The 21,145-nt window shown below is 38.6% G+C and overlaps 1 protein-coding gene across 13 annotated transcripts in view; it reads right to left on the reverse strand.

The window, feature by feature from the left end:
* Nucleotides 1-908: 908 nt before the first annotated feature.
* znf618 (zinc finger protein 618) overlaps nucleotides 909-21,145 on the reverse strand; it is a 39,750-nt gene continuing 19,513 nt past the window's right edge. For 5 of the 13 annotated variants that reach the window (XM_042508799.1, XM_042508798.1, XM_042508802.1 and 2 more), the window contains 11 exons: nucleotides 18,148-18,237; nucleotides 17,583-17,663; nucleotides 16,381-16,470; nucleotides 15,914-16,003; nucleotides 15,050-15,139; nucleotides 13,566-13,643; nucleotides 12,699-12,743; nucleotides 11,882-11,959; nucleotides 10,101-10,259; nucleotides 8,544-9,643; nucleotides 909-7,886 (listed from right to left, as the gene is read on the reverse strand). In XM_042508799.1, coding sequence (XP_042364733.1) covers nucleotides 7,341-7,886; nucleotides 8,544-9,643; nucleotides 10,101-10,259; nucleotides 11,882-11,959; nucleotides 12,699-12,743; nucleotides 13,566-13,643; nucleotides 15,050-15,139; nucleotides 15,914-16,003; nucleotides 16,381-16,470; nucleotides 17,583-17,663; nucleotides 18,148-18,237 — 2,447 coding nt within the window. In that variant the 3' untranslated portion in view covers nucleotides 909-7,340. The remainder of the gene's footprint in view (nucleotides 7,887-8,543; nucleotides 9,644-10,100; nucleotides 10,260-11,881; nucleotides 11,960-12,698; nucleotides 12,744-13,565; nucleotides 13,644-15,049; nucleotides 15,140-15,913; nucleotides 16,004-16,380; nucleotides 16,471-17,582; nucleotides 17,664-18,147; nucleotides 18,238-21,145) is intronic. The other 8 variants (XM_042508809.1, XM_042508805.1, XM_042508800.1 and 5 more) reach the window with 7 other exon arrangements.

Genomic DNA, 21,145 nt, shown 5'->3' on the forward strand with positions numbered 1-21,145 from the left:
CTCTGCTTCATTTCTCTCTGGGTGGGAGTCCTCATTCATACTGAAAATAAGCAAGCAGAGTCATTTTTACAGGGAGATCGTCAAATATCCTCTCAAGTTCTCTCGATTCATAAATACAGAAGCAGGCTTTCTAAACATTCCACTTCATCCCTTGACTGAAAAGGAAACTTCTCTCATGTGAAACGTGGGCAAAAGGAGTTCAAAGTATTGTAGTTTCAATCCAGATTCCTACAGCATAAAGCAAATTAGATTTAAGACTTTTTAAGACTTTTATATTGCCACCCGGCAAGAAATCTAAGACCAGTTTTACAATAACCAAAATTGGAGGACATTTTTGCCCAAATGGTGATTGTAACATTAGACATGATGTTTTTTTGTCTTGAAAAAAACCTTTTTAGAGTGGAACACATGGAAGACAAGGAACATATAATATAATAATCTATTTTGATTACCAACTGAAGTGGGAATATATGGCATTTTCTGGCTGGTTGCCTTGGCGATTTTGTGTTTTTCACTTTGCATGCGAGATCCTACTGCTTGGCTTCCGAACCTGACAAGTTAAGAAGCAGAGTGAGAGAAATAAGTTAACAAAAAATAAATGTGACCACTTATTTTGAGATTTTACAATGCAATATCAGAAAGAAAAAATAACAATCTATAACATGCTATCTCTCATGACCCACCATTTTTTAAGAATTTTGAAAGATTGATTAAAGAAATTTTAATAACTTATTTTTAGATTAATGAATCCAATGCATTTTAAGACTTTTTAAGGATCTGTGGGAGCCCTGTCAATCTTAACCCTTGAACACACACTTGGACAAAACTGGACTTCAGACACTTCACCATCAATCCTTTCTCAACATACAGACAGCTACTATTCCTCTAACTGCATATACACCACAGTGTTGACACAGATTTGGAGTTTATTCACACGTCACATACTACAGTGGGTAATGTATTCAAGAAACATTAAACAGCGCTGCCACATATGACACAGGAAAAACAAAAAGAAAAGACACCGAACCCTTTCTTTGCCATTATATAAAAATAGTGTTGCTACAAAAGTATAAATTAGGCTTACTAATAAGACAACTCAGATCTGAAGCTACACAGGAATCTGCTGCCAAAGTGCGATAAAAAAGACAAAATGAATAGAATCAAACCCTTTTTTTTTTGCATTTTAGCAGAGTAGAAAAGGAAGAAATGCCTGTAAAATAGGATGAAAGCAACACTAGTTTCTTAACCTGAATTGATAATACAGACTATAATCCATAGTTAAAACAGAAAAAGATCTCCATGTTTGCATTCTTATACCATATTTTACAATTATTATCTGAATAAGTTAAAATCCTGAAACAAAATAAAACTTACAGCTGATTTCAGTTTTCTAGTAACAGTATCTAACTTGAGTTTTCTATTATATCAAAAAACCTTTTGAAATGCTACTGTAGAAAATAGAGGTATAATGTTATTGGTGTTCCCTACTGTATCTCTGAAATGAAGGCTCCCCCTTGTGGCATAAAAACAGCAGTTCTCATGTATTTACATAATACATCCTCTGAAAATGGATGATGTCAACCCATTCAACACCAACCCATGATCAGCATCGCTACTCCCACCTCGAAAGGTTAAATTCAGCTCGGTTGCTTGTCTGATTCTTGATGAGTGTGTCCCAAGGTAATGTCTATTCATAAAGCCAGTGTTTCTCATCAGATGGAAGTGAATCATGTTGGCTCTAACTGTATATATCTTATTAAAAGCATGCATATCTTAGATATAATTCTCATTTAATCAACAAAAAGAACGCTATTTCTAAGTAAAATTATGTTGACATCATTACGTCAACAATGGCATTTTGTCCCAGAGCATATCCTATTTAAAATACTTATTTAAAAATGGTAAGAAAAATCCCTTCATCAGTTCAATTGAGGATCGCTGCTAAAACTGCAAATCAATGTACAGTATTTTGACTACATCTTAGAAGAAAGCTTAATTTTGTATCTGATTTTCAGCCTTTAAATTACAACATTACCTTCTGAGTACTGAGGTAAAACATTGGATTGGTACTTAGAAAATTAATTTTGACATATAATTTACAGCATTTACCAAAATATAAGTGTGTGACATGAATCAGTTCGCAAACAGCAGTATACATGTTGATTATCATAATGAAATAATGAATGGTTACACTGAATCAAGTCTCTCTCTCTCTCCCCAAACTTTACAGAGGAAAAATAGATAAAGTGTGTTAAAATGTGAATGACAGTAATTACATTGCAGAACCTTGTTGTAGAGGAAAAAGTCTTTTTTTTAGAGTAACTCTCCACCTCCTGAAAATGTTGTCTTTGCTGACCTCCAGTGGTTGCACACAGTGATGTACAGATGTACTTCAGGACCCCACAATATCACTGTAAGGTGTGGTTAGAGGTGCAAAAGAGCACATTTGTGACCACATCCATCACTGATGGTGAAACAGGCTGGAAACCTTCAACAAGAGGGCAGCAAAACAATGCTTCACACCCTGGTGTTTAAGTTACTTTTTATGAAACACTACATCAAAGCTGTTAATGGAGGTAAGGAGGGCATCAGTCGTAAAAACCATATGATGCAGTTTGTGATGTAGTGCCAGTCACCTCTGATTGACAGACATAATTTTACCATTTCAACATTTAAAGTCTTTAAAAGTTGACAAAATGAAACATGTAACTAAAAAACAACACTCAGGTGGACTAAGATTTGTACTTTTAGCTGGACCTTGGCTTTACACTTTTGACCATTCACTTAAATGCCCTGTAATTTTCCATGTGCAGTGTACTGACTTCCTTCTTTCAACATCCTGTGTCCTTCACGACATAAAGGACAAGTCACATTTAACAAAATCGCCCTGCTCTCAGCCTCGAAAAAGGATACAATGTCACAATTCCGACCTGGGTCATAAATAAAGTTTGTCAGTGTGATCACTGACTGTTGGTCTCTAAGCTAGTTTGTGCCAAAAGGCAGGGGTTTAATATTGACTGTATGAGTACAGATAATCAGAGTTCCTACTGGGCAACCGTAAAGGTCAAAGTTTAACAAAGATGAACTCTGATCCATGGAGGTCACAGAAAAACAGGGAATGGATGCCTGAATGTGTCCAATTCAACAAAAATGAATGGGAAACTGAGCAATTATTTGTTCACCAGAAGAGTAATGTGAGGGCATCTTAAAGATCCAGTATGTGGGATTTAGTAGCCTCTAGTTGTGAGGTTGCAGAAGTGAAACTTCTTCCAAGTACTAAGCATGTTAAAGAACTATAATGGCTGACAAGAAAACACGAATTACTTAAACACATTTTAGAGCCAGTCAATCAGTTTGGATGATGTTAGAAAAAGTTCAAATATTTTGTTAGTCTGACTATAACTGGACTATTAAAATACATGTAAACATGTTAGTCCAACTAGAATCATACCAAGTCTAATTTCTCAGTGTCTCAATGGGACCTGAACTGAGTAACAGTCTAAATTTGCAGATGTAAGCTGGGAAAAACAAAAGAAGAAAAAGAAAGGAAGAAAACAAACAAAGGTACCAAGTAAAGCGCAGAGCTCGTATGAAATATGCGCCGCCGAAAACTTATCCATGTTGTCACCGTTCAACATGCAACCCGTTTGCCACTTGCTAACTTGTAAGGTATGTGGCATAAAAGGTCAACCTGAAATAGGTCCATCAGCTACTAGCGGACAGGGAGCATATCGCATACTTCTGTCAATAAATTATTTCTCCCCCAGTGACTCTATACTGGGACAAGGACAGTAGTCCAATGAAATGGCCTACTCGAGCACTAGACGTAGTGTGACTTAGCTGTGCATGTAAACATAGTGTTTGGTTGTCCGTTCTGGGCTACTGTAGAAAAAACACTGCAAACTCCATAGAGGATATAATTAGCTCATTCTGTAATGGTAATGAAAAAAAAAACAAACTTTTGAAAACATAGTTCTGCATATAATATAGCTTTTCTTCTAATAGATGCCCATAAATCCTTCACACTGGACCTTTAACTAGTACTCAGGCCTAAACCTGGGAAGAAAACAGACACCAAAATGTTTTTTTACAGTTGATATCTTCAATTATGATTGTTAATGCTTGATATATATATCAAATATATATATATATATATATCATCAAACCATTTGACTGTACCGAACCCTTTTAGATTAAATATTTACGCTGCACAACAAATATTTAAAAAAAAAAACAAAATCCAAACGAGAGTATTATACTACAATATCAGTATTGATATATATTCCTGCTCTGGTACAACTGACCTACTGAGTATAGGTTTATACAGTGGATACTTGTGCTTGGCTGTGTTATTGTTGAAATAATTCCTGACCTGTTTTATAAACAAAACCAAGAGATGACCTGAACTTTGGAATAAAGCACTTGTCAAATACCACAGTTGCCTATGATTTTTTTAAGTCCAAATTTGACCACTAGAGGGCACTTATCAGCCAGAGGTCCCAGTTGGTCTACAGGAGTGAAAAAGAAAAATAATTACAGGATTTAGAAAAGATGGTGAAAAGAAGGCCATTGAACAGCAATAAAAAGGCATGACATTGGCTCTGGCTGTAGAATATAAAGGGATAGTTTGGAGTTTTTTTTAAGTGGGGTTGTATGAGGTACTTATCTAAAGTCAGTGCATTACCTATAGTAGATGGCAGTGAGCTCACCCCCAGTTTGGAGAAGCATGCAGGAGTACCAAAACAAAGGCTAAACAATGTACTGCTGGTGGAATACATAGGAATACTGGTTTTTTTAATAAGTTTTACAATTGAAAAAATGTAGTGCCAAAGGAAGGGGCTGTCTGATAACTGGGTAAAGCAGTCAATCATTCTTCACATAGCTTACACTTAAAGCAACATTAGGCAACTTTTGTTGATTGTATTTGACAACCTGGGAATGAGACTTAGACACATTTGGTTGATGGTCGAACTGAAGCATCAACACAAAATATCAGTATTTGATGTCTTGAGAATGAGACTCAACATGCAACTAAAAGTTGCATAATGTTGCTTTCAAATGATATTGAATTTGTTTAGGTGGGCCTTTTTTTAAGTCACTAAAATACGTTTTGATGCTGGCCCTGTCCACAAAGTTACATTGCCAAGTTGCCTTGGTGGTTCTCCTGCCTGGTTCTCCAAACTGAGCGTGTTGACTAACATCTACTGTATGTAATATACCAGGTAATATATTACACTTAAGTACACCGTGCAACCCAACTTCAAAAAATCTGAACTATACCTTTAATCTGACCGCATGAAAGAGACTTAAGGCCCAAAACAGAGATGACAAACTAGTACTTGACTAATTAGTACCAAAGGCAACAAACAAATTGATAGTATAACTTCCATTCATCCTAGTCATTTTAGGAGGTATTAGCAGGTGTAGATGTATACTAGAATCCATAAAAAAATAAATAACTTGACTTCATTAGGATGCATTTGTTGATTCTAATGTACTGGCAGAAATTGCTTCGTCCTGGAAAAAAATAAACCCTCAGTGATCCATTTTTCGTTTGTTGCAAATGGCACTAACTGTATTTGGGGTGGAACGTTTCACAAAAGTCACGGTTCAGTACATACCTCGGCATTGAGGTCACAGTTTGGTGTGTTTTCGGTACAGTGAGGAAAAAGTGGCGGTGCCTGCTTGGGTGCACTCATTCCTGAGAGTTGATTTCACAAAGAAAATAATTTACCATTAATAATTAACTGTAAGAGCGTCATGAGAACAGTCATTTTGAGGAGATAGAGTTAGAAACGATGCCCTATGATAAAGCTTATTGCTTTAAAAATGGAAATGTGTATCTCGCATAAGGAAGACAATGTTTACATTAAAATGATAAATGAGGAAAGAAGAATAAATAACATAAATGATAGCTTTCCTATGGACAAGTCTAATTAAGCTTAAAAACAAATACACAAACATATGCACAGTGGGCAACTACACAAGGATTTACACAGTTATGAATTAATCCTTGCCTACAAGCTTACCAAACTGATGGCTAATAACATTACTGCTGTTTATCTGAGGGCAATGCACAGGCAAAATGTCTCCAGTATAAAGAAGTGTATTGATGTCTGTTTTTACAGAGCTGACTGATGTGACATTCCTGAAGTATCTGGAAACTATCAGGCCAGACAAAATGGCCTCTAGATGTCATTATTGTGTATTTACTGACATAAAAGCTGGGTTGTTCCATTATGTATTAAATGATAATATAACCAATATGCTATTTAAGTCCCTGTTGGTGCAATCCAGCTATGGTAAGGCTGAATAAAATCGGTGTAAAAGCTGCTAATAGACATGTTCTAATATGATGCTGTCCTCTTTGTGCATGCAAAGAAAACTCAACCAAAAGCTTGATTTTATTAACTTCAGGATATTGGCCCCTCTGTGCAAATCTAACAGTTTGACTTGCATATCTAGCAGCATAAGACCTCTTGATTTAATTTTAGAGAGAAAACAAACTATTGGATGATTTTTCTTTGCAATTTGTAACATAAACAAAACTGGAAAGCATCATATTAATGTTTTATCAGCTGTTTTTTACCCTTTTGAATGAAATATGCATGCAGTGTGGTGCATGCAAATGATCAGCAGCTAAATTTTTAGGTCACAGAAGCAACCGTTAAATGAGCTGCGATGATTTAGCTCTGATACCTGACTGTTTATCGTGGCTGAGTATGTTTAAAAAATATAATTCTCAGTGAAAATAAATCATAAACCTGGTACACTTAAGTGTCAGAGGTGCAATGGCAGTGAAGATTCACCTCTTGAATTTGTTGTCATACACCAATGAAAGTAATCTTTCTCATACTGTAAATGCTACAGTACATACTGCTGTGTGTTTTCAGAGGTCTATGACAGTAGCTTCAAGCAGTGAAAGCTGACTTTACCTGAAAATGTTGCCATCCAGTGAGAATAACAGCATTATAGCCTGTAGCAGTCATTAGGCTGGAGTAATTCAAATCACTGGCCATGATAAGACTGATCCTGCTTACATGTGCATCCCAAACCGAGGATGGCGTACCAAACAGGACAATCTTTTGAGAGTTACCGTTCCACCCCTACATTTTGTCCGCAGTACTTTACAACAGTCCTTTCTCCATATAAAATATGTAATAAGCCGTATTGTTTTATGGGTGTTTGTAACCTATACAATGTGAGTTTCCTGTAAATATCTGTCTTGAGAAGTACTTAACACATTTAAGTTGGTCTAAACCTACAGTATATAAATAATAGTCTTCAGTCATTGGTTGGAGGTGAAGGTTTGGTTGATTAGGGTTGGTTGAGTTTCTCTCCTAGCCCATGTTGGAGCGAAGAAAAATTAGTTTGTTCATCTCCTCAGCAGTTACCTGCTGCCTCCTCTTCATAGCCAGGCTCTGCTCGCACACAGTCACGCACTCATTGCGTATGCCCACAGCGGGCACAGCAAGGAGCCACATCGCCAGGCGAGCGAGCCTGGGGAACTTCTCATTCACTGCTGAGCTCCAGTACTGGAAGAGGTCAGGCGTGCCTTGGAGAAGAGGTTCTGCCAGGTATTGAAAAATCTCTTGTCTAACATGACTGTGATTCTCATCGTTACCAGACACCGTGCATGACGAGCTCCCCCGTGAGGTGCCACCGTTGTTTCCCCCGCCCTCTATGCGGCTTATTTTAGGAGTTGGCGGGCCTTCAGTGTCTCGCTCTTCACCACCTGACCCTCCACCACCACTCATACCTCCATCCCTGGTTTCAGCAGCCATTTCGCATGCACGAGAGATTATGTCTTCATGCTGGTAGGCCGGCACTGAACGCAGCTTGAGCTGTGGGTCCAAGACCATGGCTACCTGGTGGGCTCGTTCAACCTAGAGACAGACAAAGAGTTGTGAGTCCTTCCTAAAACCAAATACTCAAGTGAATTAAAACATACCAGTGCTCTTCTTACTAGGGTTGAACATTGTGGGTAATTTAGGGTATTTTTTATACCAATCCCATTGACCAAGAAAATATAAAAGAAGGAAAGGTCATGAGTCAGTGACAGCGTTCCAGGAGCCGGGTTTTGGTGTCAGTTCAGCTGGAGTCAATGGTGCGAGCATGGCAAATCACTCAATAACAACGTGTAAAAAGGCAGCGTGGTCTTCCTCTGTACTGTTTCTATGTGTTTAGCTTTTACTTATTTGTGTGTTTTTGGTATAATAGGTTATAGTGTGGATTGCCCTGCTCGCCTGTTGACTCCAACAGAACTGATAACAAAATGCGGCACCTGAAATGCTGTCATTGACTCATGACCTTTCCTTCTTTTTAGTTTCCTTGATACCAGCTGTTAAGTTGGCATCAAATGTCTGATCAGATCTGTAATCTTGTCAACTCATTTTAAAATGGTTCCATTGCCGATTTTAGACCATTTCATTCAAACAAAGTCTAATCAGCACTGATTTCATCAGTGCCTGGCCGTATTATTTACAGAATTTCAGACGGATTATCACGGTGATGGTGAAATGTAAGCAATACCAGTTCAGTACCTTGAAGTTCTCCTTCAGTGCTTCTAGAAAGTAGTGGCAGAGTTTGCTAGCTGTGCCAGTCCCTGCCTCTCCAGCTTTGGATGTGAAAAACTTCTCCAAGCGCAGGTAGACTGGCAGCACCTGCTGTAAGGTTGGCCTTCTCTGGCTGCTCAGCTCCAGAGCTGCTAGACGCAGAGGTGCCAGCAGACAAGCAAGCGTGCCGAGCAGATGCTTGTTAAGACCTTGGAGAAGCGGAGCTGTGGTCTTACTGCGTCCGTAAGCCTCACAAATCTGTTCAAAGTGGGCATGGACCTGCAGAAGAGCTTCGGCTGTACGATCCCAGCAAGGAGGGGTAGGGCACTGTGCAGGGCTGCCTTGTGTACCTTCCTCAGTTGTGCTTGTGGATGTGTTGGTGCACTGTTCCTCACGAAGGGACAGAGTGGTGGAGGAGGCGATGTCTCGGCACGATGAGAGAAGTTCGGCCAACTCGTGAAGGCCTCGAGCCTGGAGGCTGCGCTTCCCGAGAACAGCCTGGACAACTGCACCGAGTGAACACCCCGCGCATCGCAAGCATATCCGGCTCCGGCCGCCGCCACCAAGTGGTGATCCCGCAAATCCCGCTGCCCACACTCTGGGCTCTGAGACATACACGGTGCGAATGTCTGACATCACAAACTCAGACAGCACATTCTGCACCCAGTGGTGAACCTGTTCGGGCCCCTCCCTCAGCTCGGCCTCCCTCACGCCAAGCACATAGCGCTTCAGTCTTGAACCCTCTACCTGGTAGGCTGTGAGAACATAGCAAGCGTCTGGGCCTGATGTCTGGGAGTGGCAGGTGACAGCGATGCCAAGAGAAGCATTGGAGCCGAGAGCACACGTGACTTTGACTTTGACTTGGTTGTACATGCGGGGCAGCTGGCGCAGTGCCAAGGCACTCATGTTGCCAAAAGCATCACGGGTGGAGTAGGCACCATGACGAGCACCTGTATCCACCAGGGTCTGTGCCAACTTCAGGAAGTCCTTGCTGTTGAGCACGTTAAGCATGCTCAGATCTGAGCACATTACCCGTAAGAGGCGCTCAGCCACCTGCTGTCGTTCCTTCTCAGGTAGTCCATTATTCTCTGCCAGGACGGACAGCAGATGGATAAATAGGGAAGCGGAGTAAAACATAAGAAAGATAATTAGTGTTAATGATTTGTTTTAATTTGATACATTTGCAGAAAACACACAGTATCTTCGAGGGGGAAAGGAAATCCAGAATGACAGAGAACAACAAAGAAATGGCATTAACACTGGAATAAACCTGGCTTTGTTTTACAGACTAGATTCATGTCAAACTAAAATTTATTCACACGACAAGGATTTTATTATTGCCCCGGTGCAACAGACAACACTCTGGGATGTTGTTATATGGTATGCTTCTTAACCACCAGGCCACCACAGGCTCCATAATTATTTCAATCTAACAACTTTTTAAGAAAACAACATAAAAAGAGTGAAGGAGGGCCATCTTTTCATAGCCTGTATATACAGTAACACTACCAATGTGAAATAAATGAAGTTGACTGCAGTACTTACGGCTGAGTGTGTGGTTTCTCTGGGAGATACTTTGAGGCTGGATTTGTAGTTTAACTGAGGAATGGGCCTGAGCCTGAGAGCCTCTCCACAGCGGCTCTTGAGGACCGGAGGCTGAGGAGGTTTTGGGAGAGTCCCCTTTGGTGTGGTTCTCATTGTCCGCTGAGAAGATAAAGACATAGAACATTAGGTAGAGGTGACGACAATAATGTATGGTTTCAATGGAAAGTGTATGTTAAGTGTTTTAAGTGGAGAAAATTTTAAAGAATAAAATGACATAAAATTAAACAAACAAAACAACTGTTAGCAAAAGAAAAGGAAAAATATATTACTTTGCCTCCCTAAGTCTGTTATTAATAAACTTGCCTTCAAAACTAGCTGACAACTACTGCTGGGTCATCGTAAAAAATTTCAAACCGGTTTTATATTAAGCTAAATACCAGACTGTACTACAGAATCTTACCACTAGGTGTCACACTTGAATCGGCAGCCATTTCCAAGTAGAAACATAATAAGACTCGGCTCTCTTACTACCTCCACTGCTGGCTTAACAACGTCTCCCCATGCCACGTTTGTACAATTTGTGAAGTGCGGTGAAGCAGAACAACGGTACAACATCCCCGCCTTGAACAGGCTGTATAAAAGGAGCTTGAGAAAGCTTTCTCATCACCACATAAAATGCATGAACTTTCTAGTGAACAAAAACATGTGCCATGCGTACCTTACCTCCTCCCACCTCTATTGCAACTTGATCTCCTTCAAGTTGTCATCCTGGGCTTGGCTGTTAATTGCACAAGGCCTATAAGCAACTAGTGGCTCCCTTAGTCCGCTTATAAACAAACATAATGTTATGTTTATCACAAACTGACGCCATCAGCACAAGTTGCTGATGTAGGTTCATTTTTGATTTTCTAGAACGTGTCTTGATAACAAATGCCCTTTCAGCCTATCTTCATAAAGTCAAACTAGTTTAAACTCATGCACCTGATTGGATCAGCAAAACCGGAAACTGACCCAACAATGCTCACCAGGTTTACAAAAAAGATTTTCAACTAAATTGTTTCCTCAGTCCATTCTCATATAAGACCATCCATAAATGGTGCAGGCTATGTCTTTAAATGAAGTCAGGCTCACAGCAATAATTCAAAAGCCAGGACCTGGGGCAATGCCAATGGCAAAAATTCATCATAAATTATCAACTAGTGTAAATATATTGGAGGACACGCAACATGATTCATGCATAAGAGGGTAAACAAACTGCACATAAGTCATTCATCAAGTAAAAATACCAAATATTTGGTGGTTAAAGCTTCTCAGATATAGGTGTTTGCTTGCTATCTTTGTTTTTATATCTTAACATTTCTATTTTTTGTTGTTTAGCAAGACAAATTAATTTTGTCATGACCGTTGGTTGTGGTTGCTCGAGATTGGAGTCTTCATTTATGACATTTTATGCACTAGATAATGAATTGAAAAAGAATGACTACACAACTGCATATATACATGGTTGTATGTATGATGCACTGTATCTTTTGCAGCAAACATAAAAACTATCCAGCAGCTTCAGAACCAGATCTGCAACAACCCTCATTACAACAATATGTGCCTTCGAACTTCATATACAAATGTGTTCTCAAGAATTTAAAGCCTATACTTCAATAAACAGTTACGGATTCTGGGTGATCATACAGACTTCCACATGCATTGCAGCCACCGAGGGTGTGTTCACATTCTGCATTTGTTTCCCTGTCGAGCTTAACATGCATTTGTAGTCGTGAACTCACCAGCGTGGGACTGCATGTGCTCCAGCAGGTTGTTGTAGAACTGGAACTGGATGCCACAGGCACCACAAGTGTAGGGTTCTAAAAAATCACAAGGCCCAGAAGAGCATTGACTCTTTGTTGGTGGAGAAAAAGAATACACTGTGCATCTGTCCATCAACTAGCCACTAATACTTCTGATCTATACTCTGGAAGTCAGTTCCACCAAAATGTGGCTCAAATTGTGATGCAATTTTTGTGTTATTTCGCAAATAGTCACAGCAGTGTTTAAACTTTCTATGTTGGGGCATCCTAAAGGCCTTGGAGTTTAAGGTACTAGCCATGTAATCACAATGTCCCTGGTTTGAAAAGCCTTTGATTGTAAGTCAGTCCCTCTCCCTATCAATCTAGATCTATCTCTACCCTTCATTTTCTGTCCTGATAAATGCAAAATAATTAACAAAACATAATTAAAAAAATCAATGATTAGTTCTTTAAATAAAAACATTTAAAAAATCTTTTCCGACAATCTGTCCACCAAAAGAAAACTTTGTAACAGTATGAGTCAGCCGATGCTTAATTACCAGTCAAGACACAGCTATCTGAACACAATGCAGATGTTAAATATGGCTAATGTTAACAATCCTGTTCAGACATCCCCCAGTGATAATGAAGCTAAATGCCGAAAATCTGTTTAATCACAATGGATTACAGAGAAACTATTTGCACCAAACAATGAGAGATTAAGAAAAAATTGAAGCATACCAGAAAAAAGGGTGAAATGAGAAGAAGGCAGCATGCATATTTTCTGTTTTGAGCAGGAAGGTGGGGTTGGACTTACTCTGGGTTGCAGAGAAGGTGCTGGCCACCAGAGGGCTCGGAGTTCCTGTGGATGAGAGGATAGGGAGGGAGTTAAAACTACAGACACGACCATTCTCGACCACTCTTTTCCCTTGTTTTTTTCAGTCAGTGTCTTTAGTGTTTTTCTTTTAAAAAGCAACAATGATCGGCCATGAAAACGCATTCACTGTATTTCTATGATATTTTATTATAGCAATGACTGATGGTGATTTAAGCTCTACACAACCAATTTAAATGCTGCATTTATTACAGGGACATATTGATTGATTCCCGCACCATACAAACAAACAACATTCCTCTAAGTGAGAAAAGCACAAAACAGCACAGACAGAAAACTCTGAGAAACAAAGGCGACTTTTGTATAATAGGACAGCATTGCTCACAGAAATAAGCTATATAAAGAGAACGTGTTTTGAGGACCTTTAACTAAAAGGCACTTTTAAGTCCCTGCCGTGATGTGATGTGTGGCAGTGTAATGCTATGTTAGTGTGTTATCTGAGCCAAAGGTGATCCAACATGGTATTCAACAAGGTCTCCATTTTCATGGTCTGAGTGCGGAGTGAAATAATAATAATAATCGAGCTCTTGGACTTGAGTTTTATATAGTAACAATTGATGCAAGGTAGGTCACACAAACCTCTTAACATCATCTACTCCCCCTCCATCTCAATTTTCAGCCTGAGCATCAGCAGCAAAACACCATCTGCAGAAACAGTGTTTCTATCTATACTGACACTCACATATACCTGCTTTGTAGCGAAAATACCTTTCACCGTTTGAGCAGAAATGACACATTTCCACACAAATACACACACATCCACAGAAAATTAAGTGACTCAGTGCTCACCGCTCGAATTCTGCGAGCTGTTTGTGTCAACCAGACTAGACTGAATTGCACTTTCCAGTTTCCGCCTGAATGGACTGTCTGTAAGTGAAAACACAGGAGAAACGCTGAGTGACATGTCCACGGAAAATAATGTGGATAATATTCTTAATTTAAGCTGCAAACCCGCACAACATTTAAGATGGTCCAAAAAAATGGCATGAAATTTTTAATCTCTGTTTTAGTTTGCAGCATACCAATCAATAACGCTAACAGCCTTAACAAAGGATCGAAATGTTCATATTACATTTAAATATGGTTTTAATTCCTCCTCTTCGCTCCATCTTTTTGACCCACTTCTAAGATGTGAGTGTGTGCCATGCTTTAAATAGTTCTTTATGGTAGAGTGCTTCTTAGCAGAAAAAAGATGGAGGGGGATCATGTGCCACAAAATACAGTACCAGTTGGGAGAAAAATTAATGATTTATTAGGTAAAAATCATTGCCTGCAATGCTGACAATGGACTATGTTTAATATGCTATAATAACAGTAATGGTTTTACTTTGTTAAATTAAACAATAAGTATTTTATTTGTGAATCTTTCTGGGAAAAAAGACAGCCTTCATAAGGATAACATTTGGTAAGAAAGTGGAAAATCCGTGTGAGCTATATTAAGTTTCATTTGAATGTTTTTGAACATCATTTTAATCATTTTACTTCCTGGAGGCAATTCAAGAGTCATAACAAGAGAAAGACTTTTTAGTATCTTCACTTAAATTGTACAATTAACCATTTACTAAGGGTTAATAGTTTCCAGCAGGGTTGTCACAAATACAGTGTCAAGGTGACCCAGAACATTCCAGTACATCCCATCTCTCAAGATTTCTCTTAAATTCTTTTTCCACTGGCTCAGTGTGACACAGGTTAGCCACAGAGAGGCACGCTTTTATGAATTCCTACCACGCCCTCACAGCAGGAATGTGATATTATTGTGACCGTCCCTGCCATCAAACTCAGCTATGCCAAAGTCAAAGTAAACCAACTGGTTGCTCGTCTGTGGTTGTGTAGGCAACCAGAGTCGCCCTGACATTTTAAAAAGACATTTTTCAACAGTATAGGCAATAGGTGTTTGGTTTCTGATCATGTTCACTGGGTTGTGCTTCCATTTTAACAACATCAATCTCAATTTTGACCTGACTCATTACTAACAATATTACAATGTTGACACCCTACGCCAACTGCAAAGCATTCAAGGTCTACATTACCACGACAAACACAAGGTATATGATCTGTAAATATTGTACTTGTCTCTGAGTTAAAGGTAAACGCAGGCACAACTGTGTGCGTGTGCGTGTGTGTGTGTGTGTGTGTGTGTGTGTGTGCGTGTGCGTGTGCGTGTGCGTGTTGAGCATGACATTATGAAGTTAACAAGCCATGCAAGTTTTGCTTTACATCATACAGTCATTTAACAAAAGTACAGAAAAACGTAGGATAAAAAAAATGCTTACTTTTTATCTTACCAGCTTGGCTGTGGCCAAATTTAGTCATATCCATGCTACCACATTCCTGTATCCGTGATGTCTTCAAATCGAAGGAGCCTACATGAACATAGATTCTCAAAGTCAATCACTGCTAACTCAATACTGCAACTTGCACCAGCCACACGCATTCTGACAAGAGTAATTTTGTTTTCTTCACAAAGATTATCACTGTGAACATTTCAACACTAATTTCGAGATATTGGCAGGTCATCCACAATGTTTGTTCTTAAACTGTGTTTCCACCAAACAGTCCAGCTCAGTTTGTTACATATAAGGTCAATTCTCTTTGCATTTCCATTGTCAGAAGTTGTGGATGATACCCATAGACCTTTTAATAGCTTCCCATTTTTTGGTTGCCCTTCTGTTGTGGAATCTAGCACACTGATGCAAAACTAAAAGGTGGAGTTAGAAACACTGCAGTCCGTCCATTGGTCAAGAGAGAATAGACACTCTTGCTTGACAAGGACTCAATTAATCAATGGACAAACCTGCCGTTTTTAATCATCCCATCGACCACAACACACTTAAAACACAACAGCTTGTTCTTTTTTTTGTTTTGGAGATGTCAGGGTACATCGCAATTCATCATTATCGTCATCATTATCGTCATTTATTTTATTTAAAGTCTTGGAAGACACATTGAGGGTTAACCCTCAGTTTCAGTGGTGTCATAGTACATGTAACATTTAACTTGGCTGCTAGATTTGCTTTACTCACCAGCCAAAAAAAAAAACAGATTGCAATCTATTAAGTGGCTGGTCAATTTTGCCATGACAAAAAAGTTCATTAATCCTACACATGGTGGTTTTAAGCAGTAACTAAACGACTCACCCATTGGTGTGTGGAGAGCAACATGCTCCTGATATGGGTTGAAATACTTGTACTGCTTCCCGCAGAACTCACAAACATAGCTCCCAGTTTCTGCAGACAAGAAAACACACTGTCAAACCTTTGTTTACATCAACAATTTATGTAAGTGGTGAAACCTGCATCATATAAATGTAGGTCCAGTTCGTTGGATTAATTGTGTTGGTTTTTTTTGTTTTTAAGTGAAAGAATCATTTTGTTAATCATGTCTTTTTTCACAAGGGAGAAGCAGAAAAAAGAGGTCCTAAGAGAGTGGAAAAGACGAAGGAGTTGGTGAATTTTCTCGATTGAAAAATTTACTTTTAGCAATACCTCAGTAATAGAGAAATGAAAACACACAGGGGTATCCCCGCAGAGTGCATGGAGGTTCACGCTACATCCCCCCCAATCAGTAGGAGTCATTAGTGCAGTGACAAGAGCAGGCTTCCCACCTGCGAACACTGCCAATTGTGTTTGAAGGGACACCCGCTGACGTCGGTTGAACCCGCGGTCTCTGCGGAGGTGGGCGAGTGCTTTTTCCCCTGCGAAGGAGGACTTTTGGACTCATGTTCTGAAACCTTTCCAGTGTGGAGTTAGCTCATATGCTTAGTGTGACTTTTCTAACATGGATCATCACCATGACTTAAGCTTGTCCATACAAAGTGTGTCCAATACGCTGAACTGGTCACAGGTGGACTTCAAGCTGTCAAATGTGTGTCATGTTAAAAAAATCAAACTAAAGATGGATGCACCTAAAATCAACTTTAAAGGGTAAGTTCGGGCATTTTCAACCTGGACCTACCTTTCCCATGTTTTTGTGTCAAAGTGACTAATGGGAGCAACAATTTTTGAAACTGGTCCAGTACTGAGTGAGAGCACTGCAGATGGCAGCGCAAAAGCAGTCAGGGCATGTTCACCCAGTCAATTACATCCGCTAAAAGAGCTTGCTTTGCCACTGACATGCTCAAATTATTATTTTAAGCACCTGATAAACTTAAAAGTATCTTTTTAGAGGTAGACCTTTTTGTTAAAAATAAGATCCTTTTCGTTTAAACAAAAACAGCCTCAAATTCTTGACGCTAAACCCACCAGACTCCATTTAATCAATTTTACATTGTAAAACACTTTATTCAGAGCAGACTGAACCAAACAAAATTGGTTGAAATAAACCCTTTATTCACTCAGTTGGATGTGAAAATATGCTGGCTCTGTAAACACTAAAATTACTGTTTATTTAAATGGAGTCTGGTGTATTTGGCCATGGTTACTCTTGGGTCAATACTTGACTAATTTGAAAAAAAGTTGTTTCCATCAGTCATGCAGACACAAGAACCTGGGCGAATAGAGTACAGGTTGAAAAATATGGAACTCACCCTTGGAGATCAGCAAATGTGTCAGATATCTGATTTCCACTCTAAAATAAGCGCTAAAATATAACCCCATACAAATCAAATAATTTTAAAAACAATGGGTTACAATGACTAATGTTCCAAATCTAATCTATTGCTTCTGGAGGGTAAAACAACTCAAAATGTAAACCAGCAGCTGCATTATGCTGCCTAAGCAACTTCAAGTATAAAAATAGATTTTGTAATCTTGTACTGCTTTGGTATATGAACAAACTAAAATCAAAAAGTGCATCAAACAGTCTTACTTGGTCCAATTTTCTGATAGGGTTCAATTGGCTCCTCCTCTTTAAGGCCATCCACAGGTAACACTACCTGCTCATATGGATCTGAGAGCAATGGAGGGTAAGAAGAAGAAGAAACCAGCAATTAGTTCGCCAGTGGAGAGCAGCAAACGCATCACATACTTTATATAAAGTGCACAGTACTCTGTGGTTAAGTTCCTGCAAGAAGGGAACAATATTGAATTTTGTCTAATTAATTCTAAAATTGTTGGCTTTGTAGGCATCCACAAAGGTGATAACTAGCCTGTCTGAAATACACCTCACCTGAGACAGACCAACGTAACTAAGGCAACTGCTTATTTGATAGTGTTTTTTTCTTTTTCAAGAAAAAAGACTCCTCGTTTTTCTCATCTGCACCTCTTTACTATGCTACTCAGCTTTTGTTGCTCCTGCAGGAAGTAGAGATTCTGCTGCGAAGGGACGGTGTGAAATGGGAAGTTCACTCATAAATGGCTTTCCAGAGCAAGTCTTGGGAGTTTCAAAGAAAAATAAATTGTCATGCAAATTGTCCAAAAAAACTCCTGGTTACCATCAACTGCATGCAGGTCACGATGCTCCTGGAAGCAGCTGTAGTATTTATACTTCTTGCCACAGATGTCACAGGAGTAACGGAAGCTATCTGTAGATGAAAAGATAGAGGCCGGCATTGTAGATAAAGGCAGTGGATATCACTGGCACTGATGACCAGTATTTTGTGGTTGACTAAATCCAAAAATGTAAACTGGGTCATTTCATACCAACTCACCTAGAAAGACAAGCCATGAATTTACTTGAAAAGATTCATGTGAAAACTTCTATTAAGTTTATGGGACCTCGCAAAATCCCGTAAATGATTTTTAGTTGTGATTTTTTTTTTTTTTTTTTTTTTAAAGTGTGGCCCTTTGGACTAACATTTCATCATTTTTGCGATTCTATTGCTTATTTTGCACTGGACTGAAATTTATACAAAACATCCAAGAACCCCAAAGATAATTTACAATATGTATTCATGTAGAACACTTGTTGAATGTTAACCAGTAATCAAATTAATAAAAACTAAAATTACTCAATACAGTTTGCATCCATGTCTGTCCAGACTCATATATATATCCATGACAGTTGACAATTCTTCAAATATGGATGTTATCATGGTTGCTTTACACAAATCTTTAACAATTAGCACAGTTTCGAGTGTCCCCCGTATCATTGTGTGAGCAAAAACTCTCCATCTGATCTTGAATTATGAAACTGAATAATGGCCGGAGAAATGTTTTTGCAGAATATTCTGATGTCATAGTCAAGGTTACCTTTAAATTTTGGGATATTAAATGTCATTACTTCATAATTTTATTCTATTAGACATTTGTGTGAAATTTTGTCTTTATTAGCATATGAATTCTTATGTTATGGCCAGGTTATGGTTTTGTGAGGTCAAAGTGACCCCTCACCATCAAATTCTTATCAATTCATCCTTTAGTCTGTGAATGTGTGTGCCAAATGTGAGGATAATTCCCTCAAGGCCTTGAGATATCACATTCACAAGAATGGGACACACATAAGGTCACAGTGACCTTGACATTTGATTGGCAAAATGTAATCAGTTCAATGTTGAGTCCAAGTGGATGTTTACACCAAATTTGGAGAAATCCCTACCAAAAAGACAATCCTAAACCTGACCCATTCACGAGAATGAGATGGATGGGCAGACGGGGGGGACAACCTGAAAACATAATGCCTCTAGCCACGACTGTTGCGGAGGCGCATGATAAACAAATAAATTAATTAATTAATTTAATTAAATACCCAAATGAAGAATCTTTAATTTTCAATGTTTTCAAGCTCTGTTTTCAATGTTGCTAAATGTAGCTTTGGAGCTGAAAAAACACACTCAGTTCGATACTTTGGACTATATATTTTCATAATAAGGATTATTTTAAAGTCTGAAGCTTTTTTGTGGGAAGGTATTAACATTTATTGCAGATATAAAACTTTTTTAAAAAATAGCTAAAAAGTGTTTACCAGCTGAAAAGTTTGAAGTAGATCTATAGGATTTTGTGAATTAAATAGAAGTTACTTTTTACAATTTCTTTTTCCAGAAAATCTTTGACATAAACAGGCTGAGCTGGCATGAAATAACCCAACTGAGCAGATAATAACCTAATAATATAATAATAATAAAATTATAGCAAGACTTTTGTTAGGTACACAATTTTCAACACAGACAGCAGGAGAGAAGGTAGAAGGTAACACGTGATGAGGCTTGATATAAAGCCATTACAGGTACAGTGTGTACACTTTAACCAAAAAAACCCCAGAACACAAAAGCTAAACACATTCACAGAGGCAGTTGAACACCCTGTATCCCAGGGTGTTGCAGTTGCTTTTCACACTTAATTTGCAGAAAAAGTATTTCATTGTGCCAGAGAAAGAAGGGCAGAGAGGGCAGAGTTCTGCTTGTAGTCATTCTGCATTAGAGGAATTGATAAATGAACAAACAAATAAGATTAAAATACATAGGAAAAGATATGGCTTAATTGAGACAGACAGACAGAGAGAGAGAGACTACGTGAGATTAGATAAACAAGACAAATAGGCAGATGAATCCCTGCAGGGAAATTGATTTAAAAAAAAAAAAGGTCCTAACGATTTGATTAGTTTAATAAGTGACATCACCATATAAACAAAGCTAAAAAAAAAATGTATATATGCAAATCAAAGTTCAGCAATAATTAGCTAGTTCAAATAGTGTTACTGATAGTGTACTGATAAGCATAATATAAAAGAATGAAATGGGAAACTGACTTTGCATTACTAGGATTATTAGGATTTGTCAGATTGTACATGCTGGTGCCACATAATTTAAACTGGATTTTTAATCTAAATACCAAACTGATTTTTTGTTTTGGCCCAATTTATAAATATAGATATAGTATATATACTTTTTTTTGCATGTGCATTAATACCATGTCTTGTTGACATGTTTGAAAGTGTATTAAGAAAGTTCAAGGACAGAAGGGCTGCAGATTACTTGTTCTGCTCTTGCTAATATTGTTGCAGCATTGTGCAGCCAGGTGGCTGTTGACAATTAAGAACACCTGAAGTGCTTCTTGGCACACTGTAGGGAAATTTTATCTGAAGCCAATCTGTTGCATAAACATCATGACACAGAGCAACAAAATCCCTTTCTAACCTAATTTTTCCAGTTGGTCCAGGTTTAGTCTTTTCTTCATAACAATATGCCTGACTGATGTTGCCCCAGCAGAGGGCCCCTCACCACCTTACACACCCATGTGACAAATGTTTTATCATTTAGCAACAGAGCGACAACTTCTCAACTTTCTGCACTCCATTCTGACTCTGTTAATTCAATCAGCTGCTCTCTGAATTCCTGAGGTATTACAAAGATGTACTTAAATACCGTAAAAGATGTTTATTCTGCTCTGGACTGAATGTTCTTACGTCTGAAAAACTGTCTTCATGATCTCTATCAAGGCTTTAAAAAGTGAAATAACTTTTTTCAGGCTGTTTTCGATATTTTGGAAACATAG

The sequence above is a fragment of the Plectropomus leopardus genome, chromosome 20 (assembly GCF_008729295.1).
Source record: "Plectropomus leopardus isolate mb chromosome 20, YSFRI_Pleo_2.0, whole genome shotgun sequence".
NCBI classification, from domain to species: Eukaryota; Metazoa; Chordata; class Actinopteri; order Perciformes; family Serranidae; genus Plectropomus; species Plectropomus leopardus.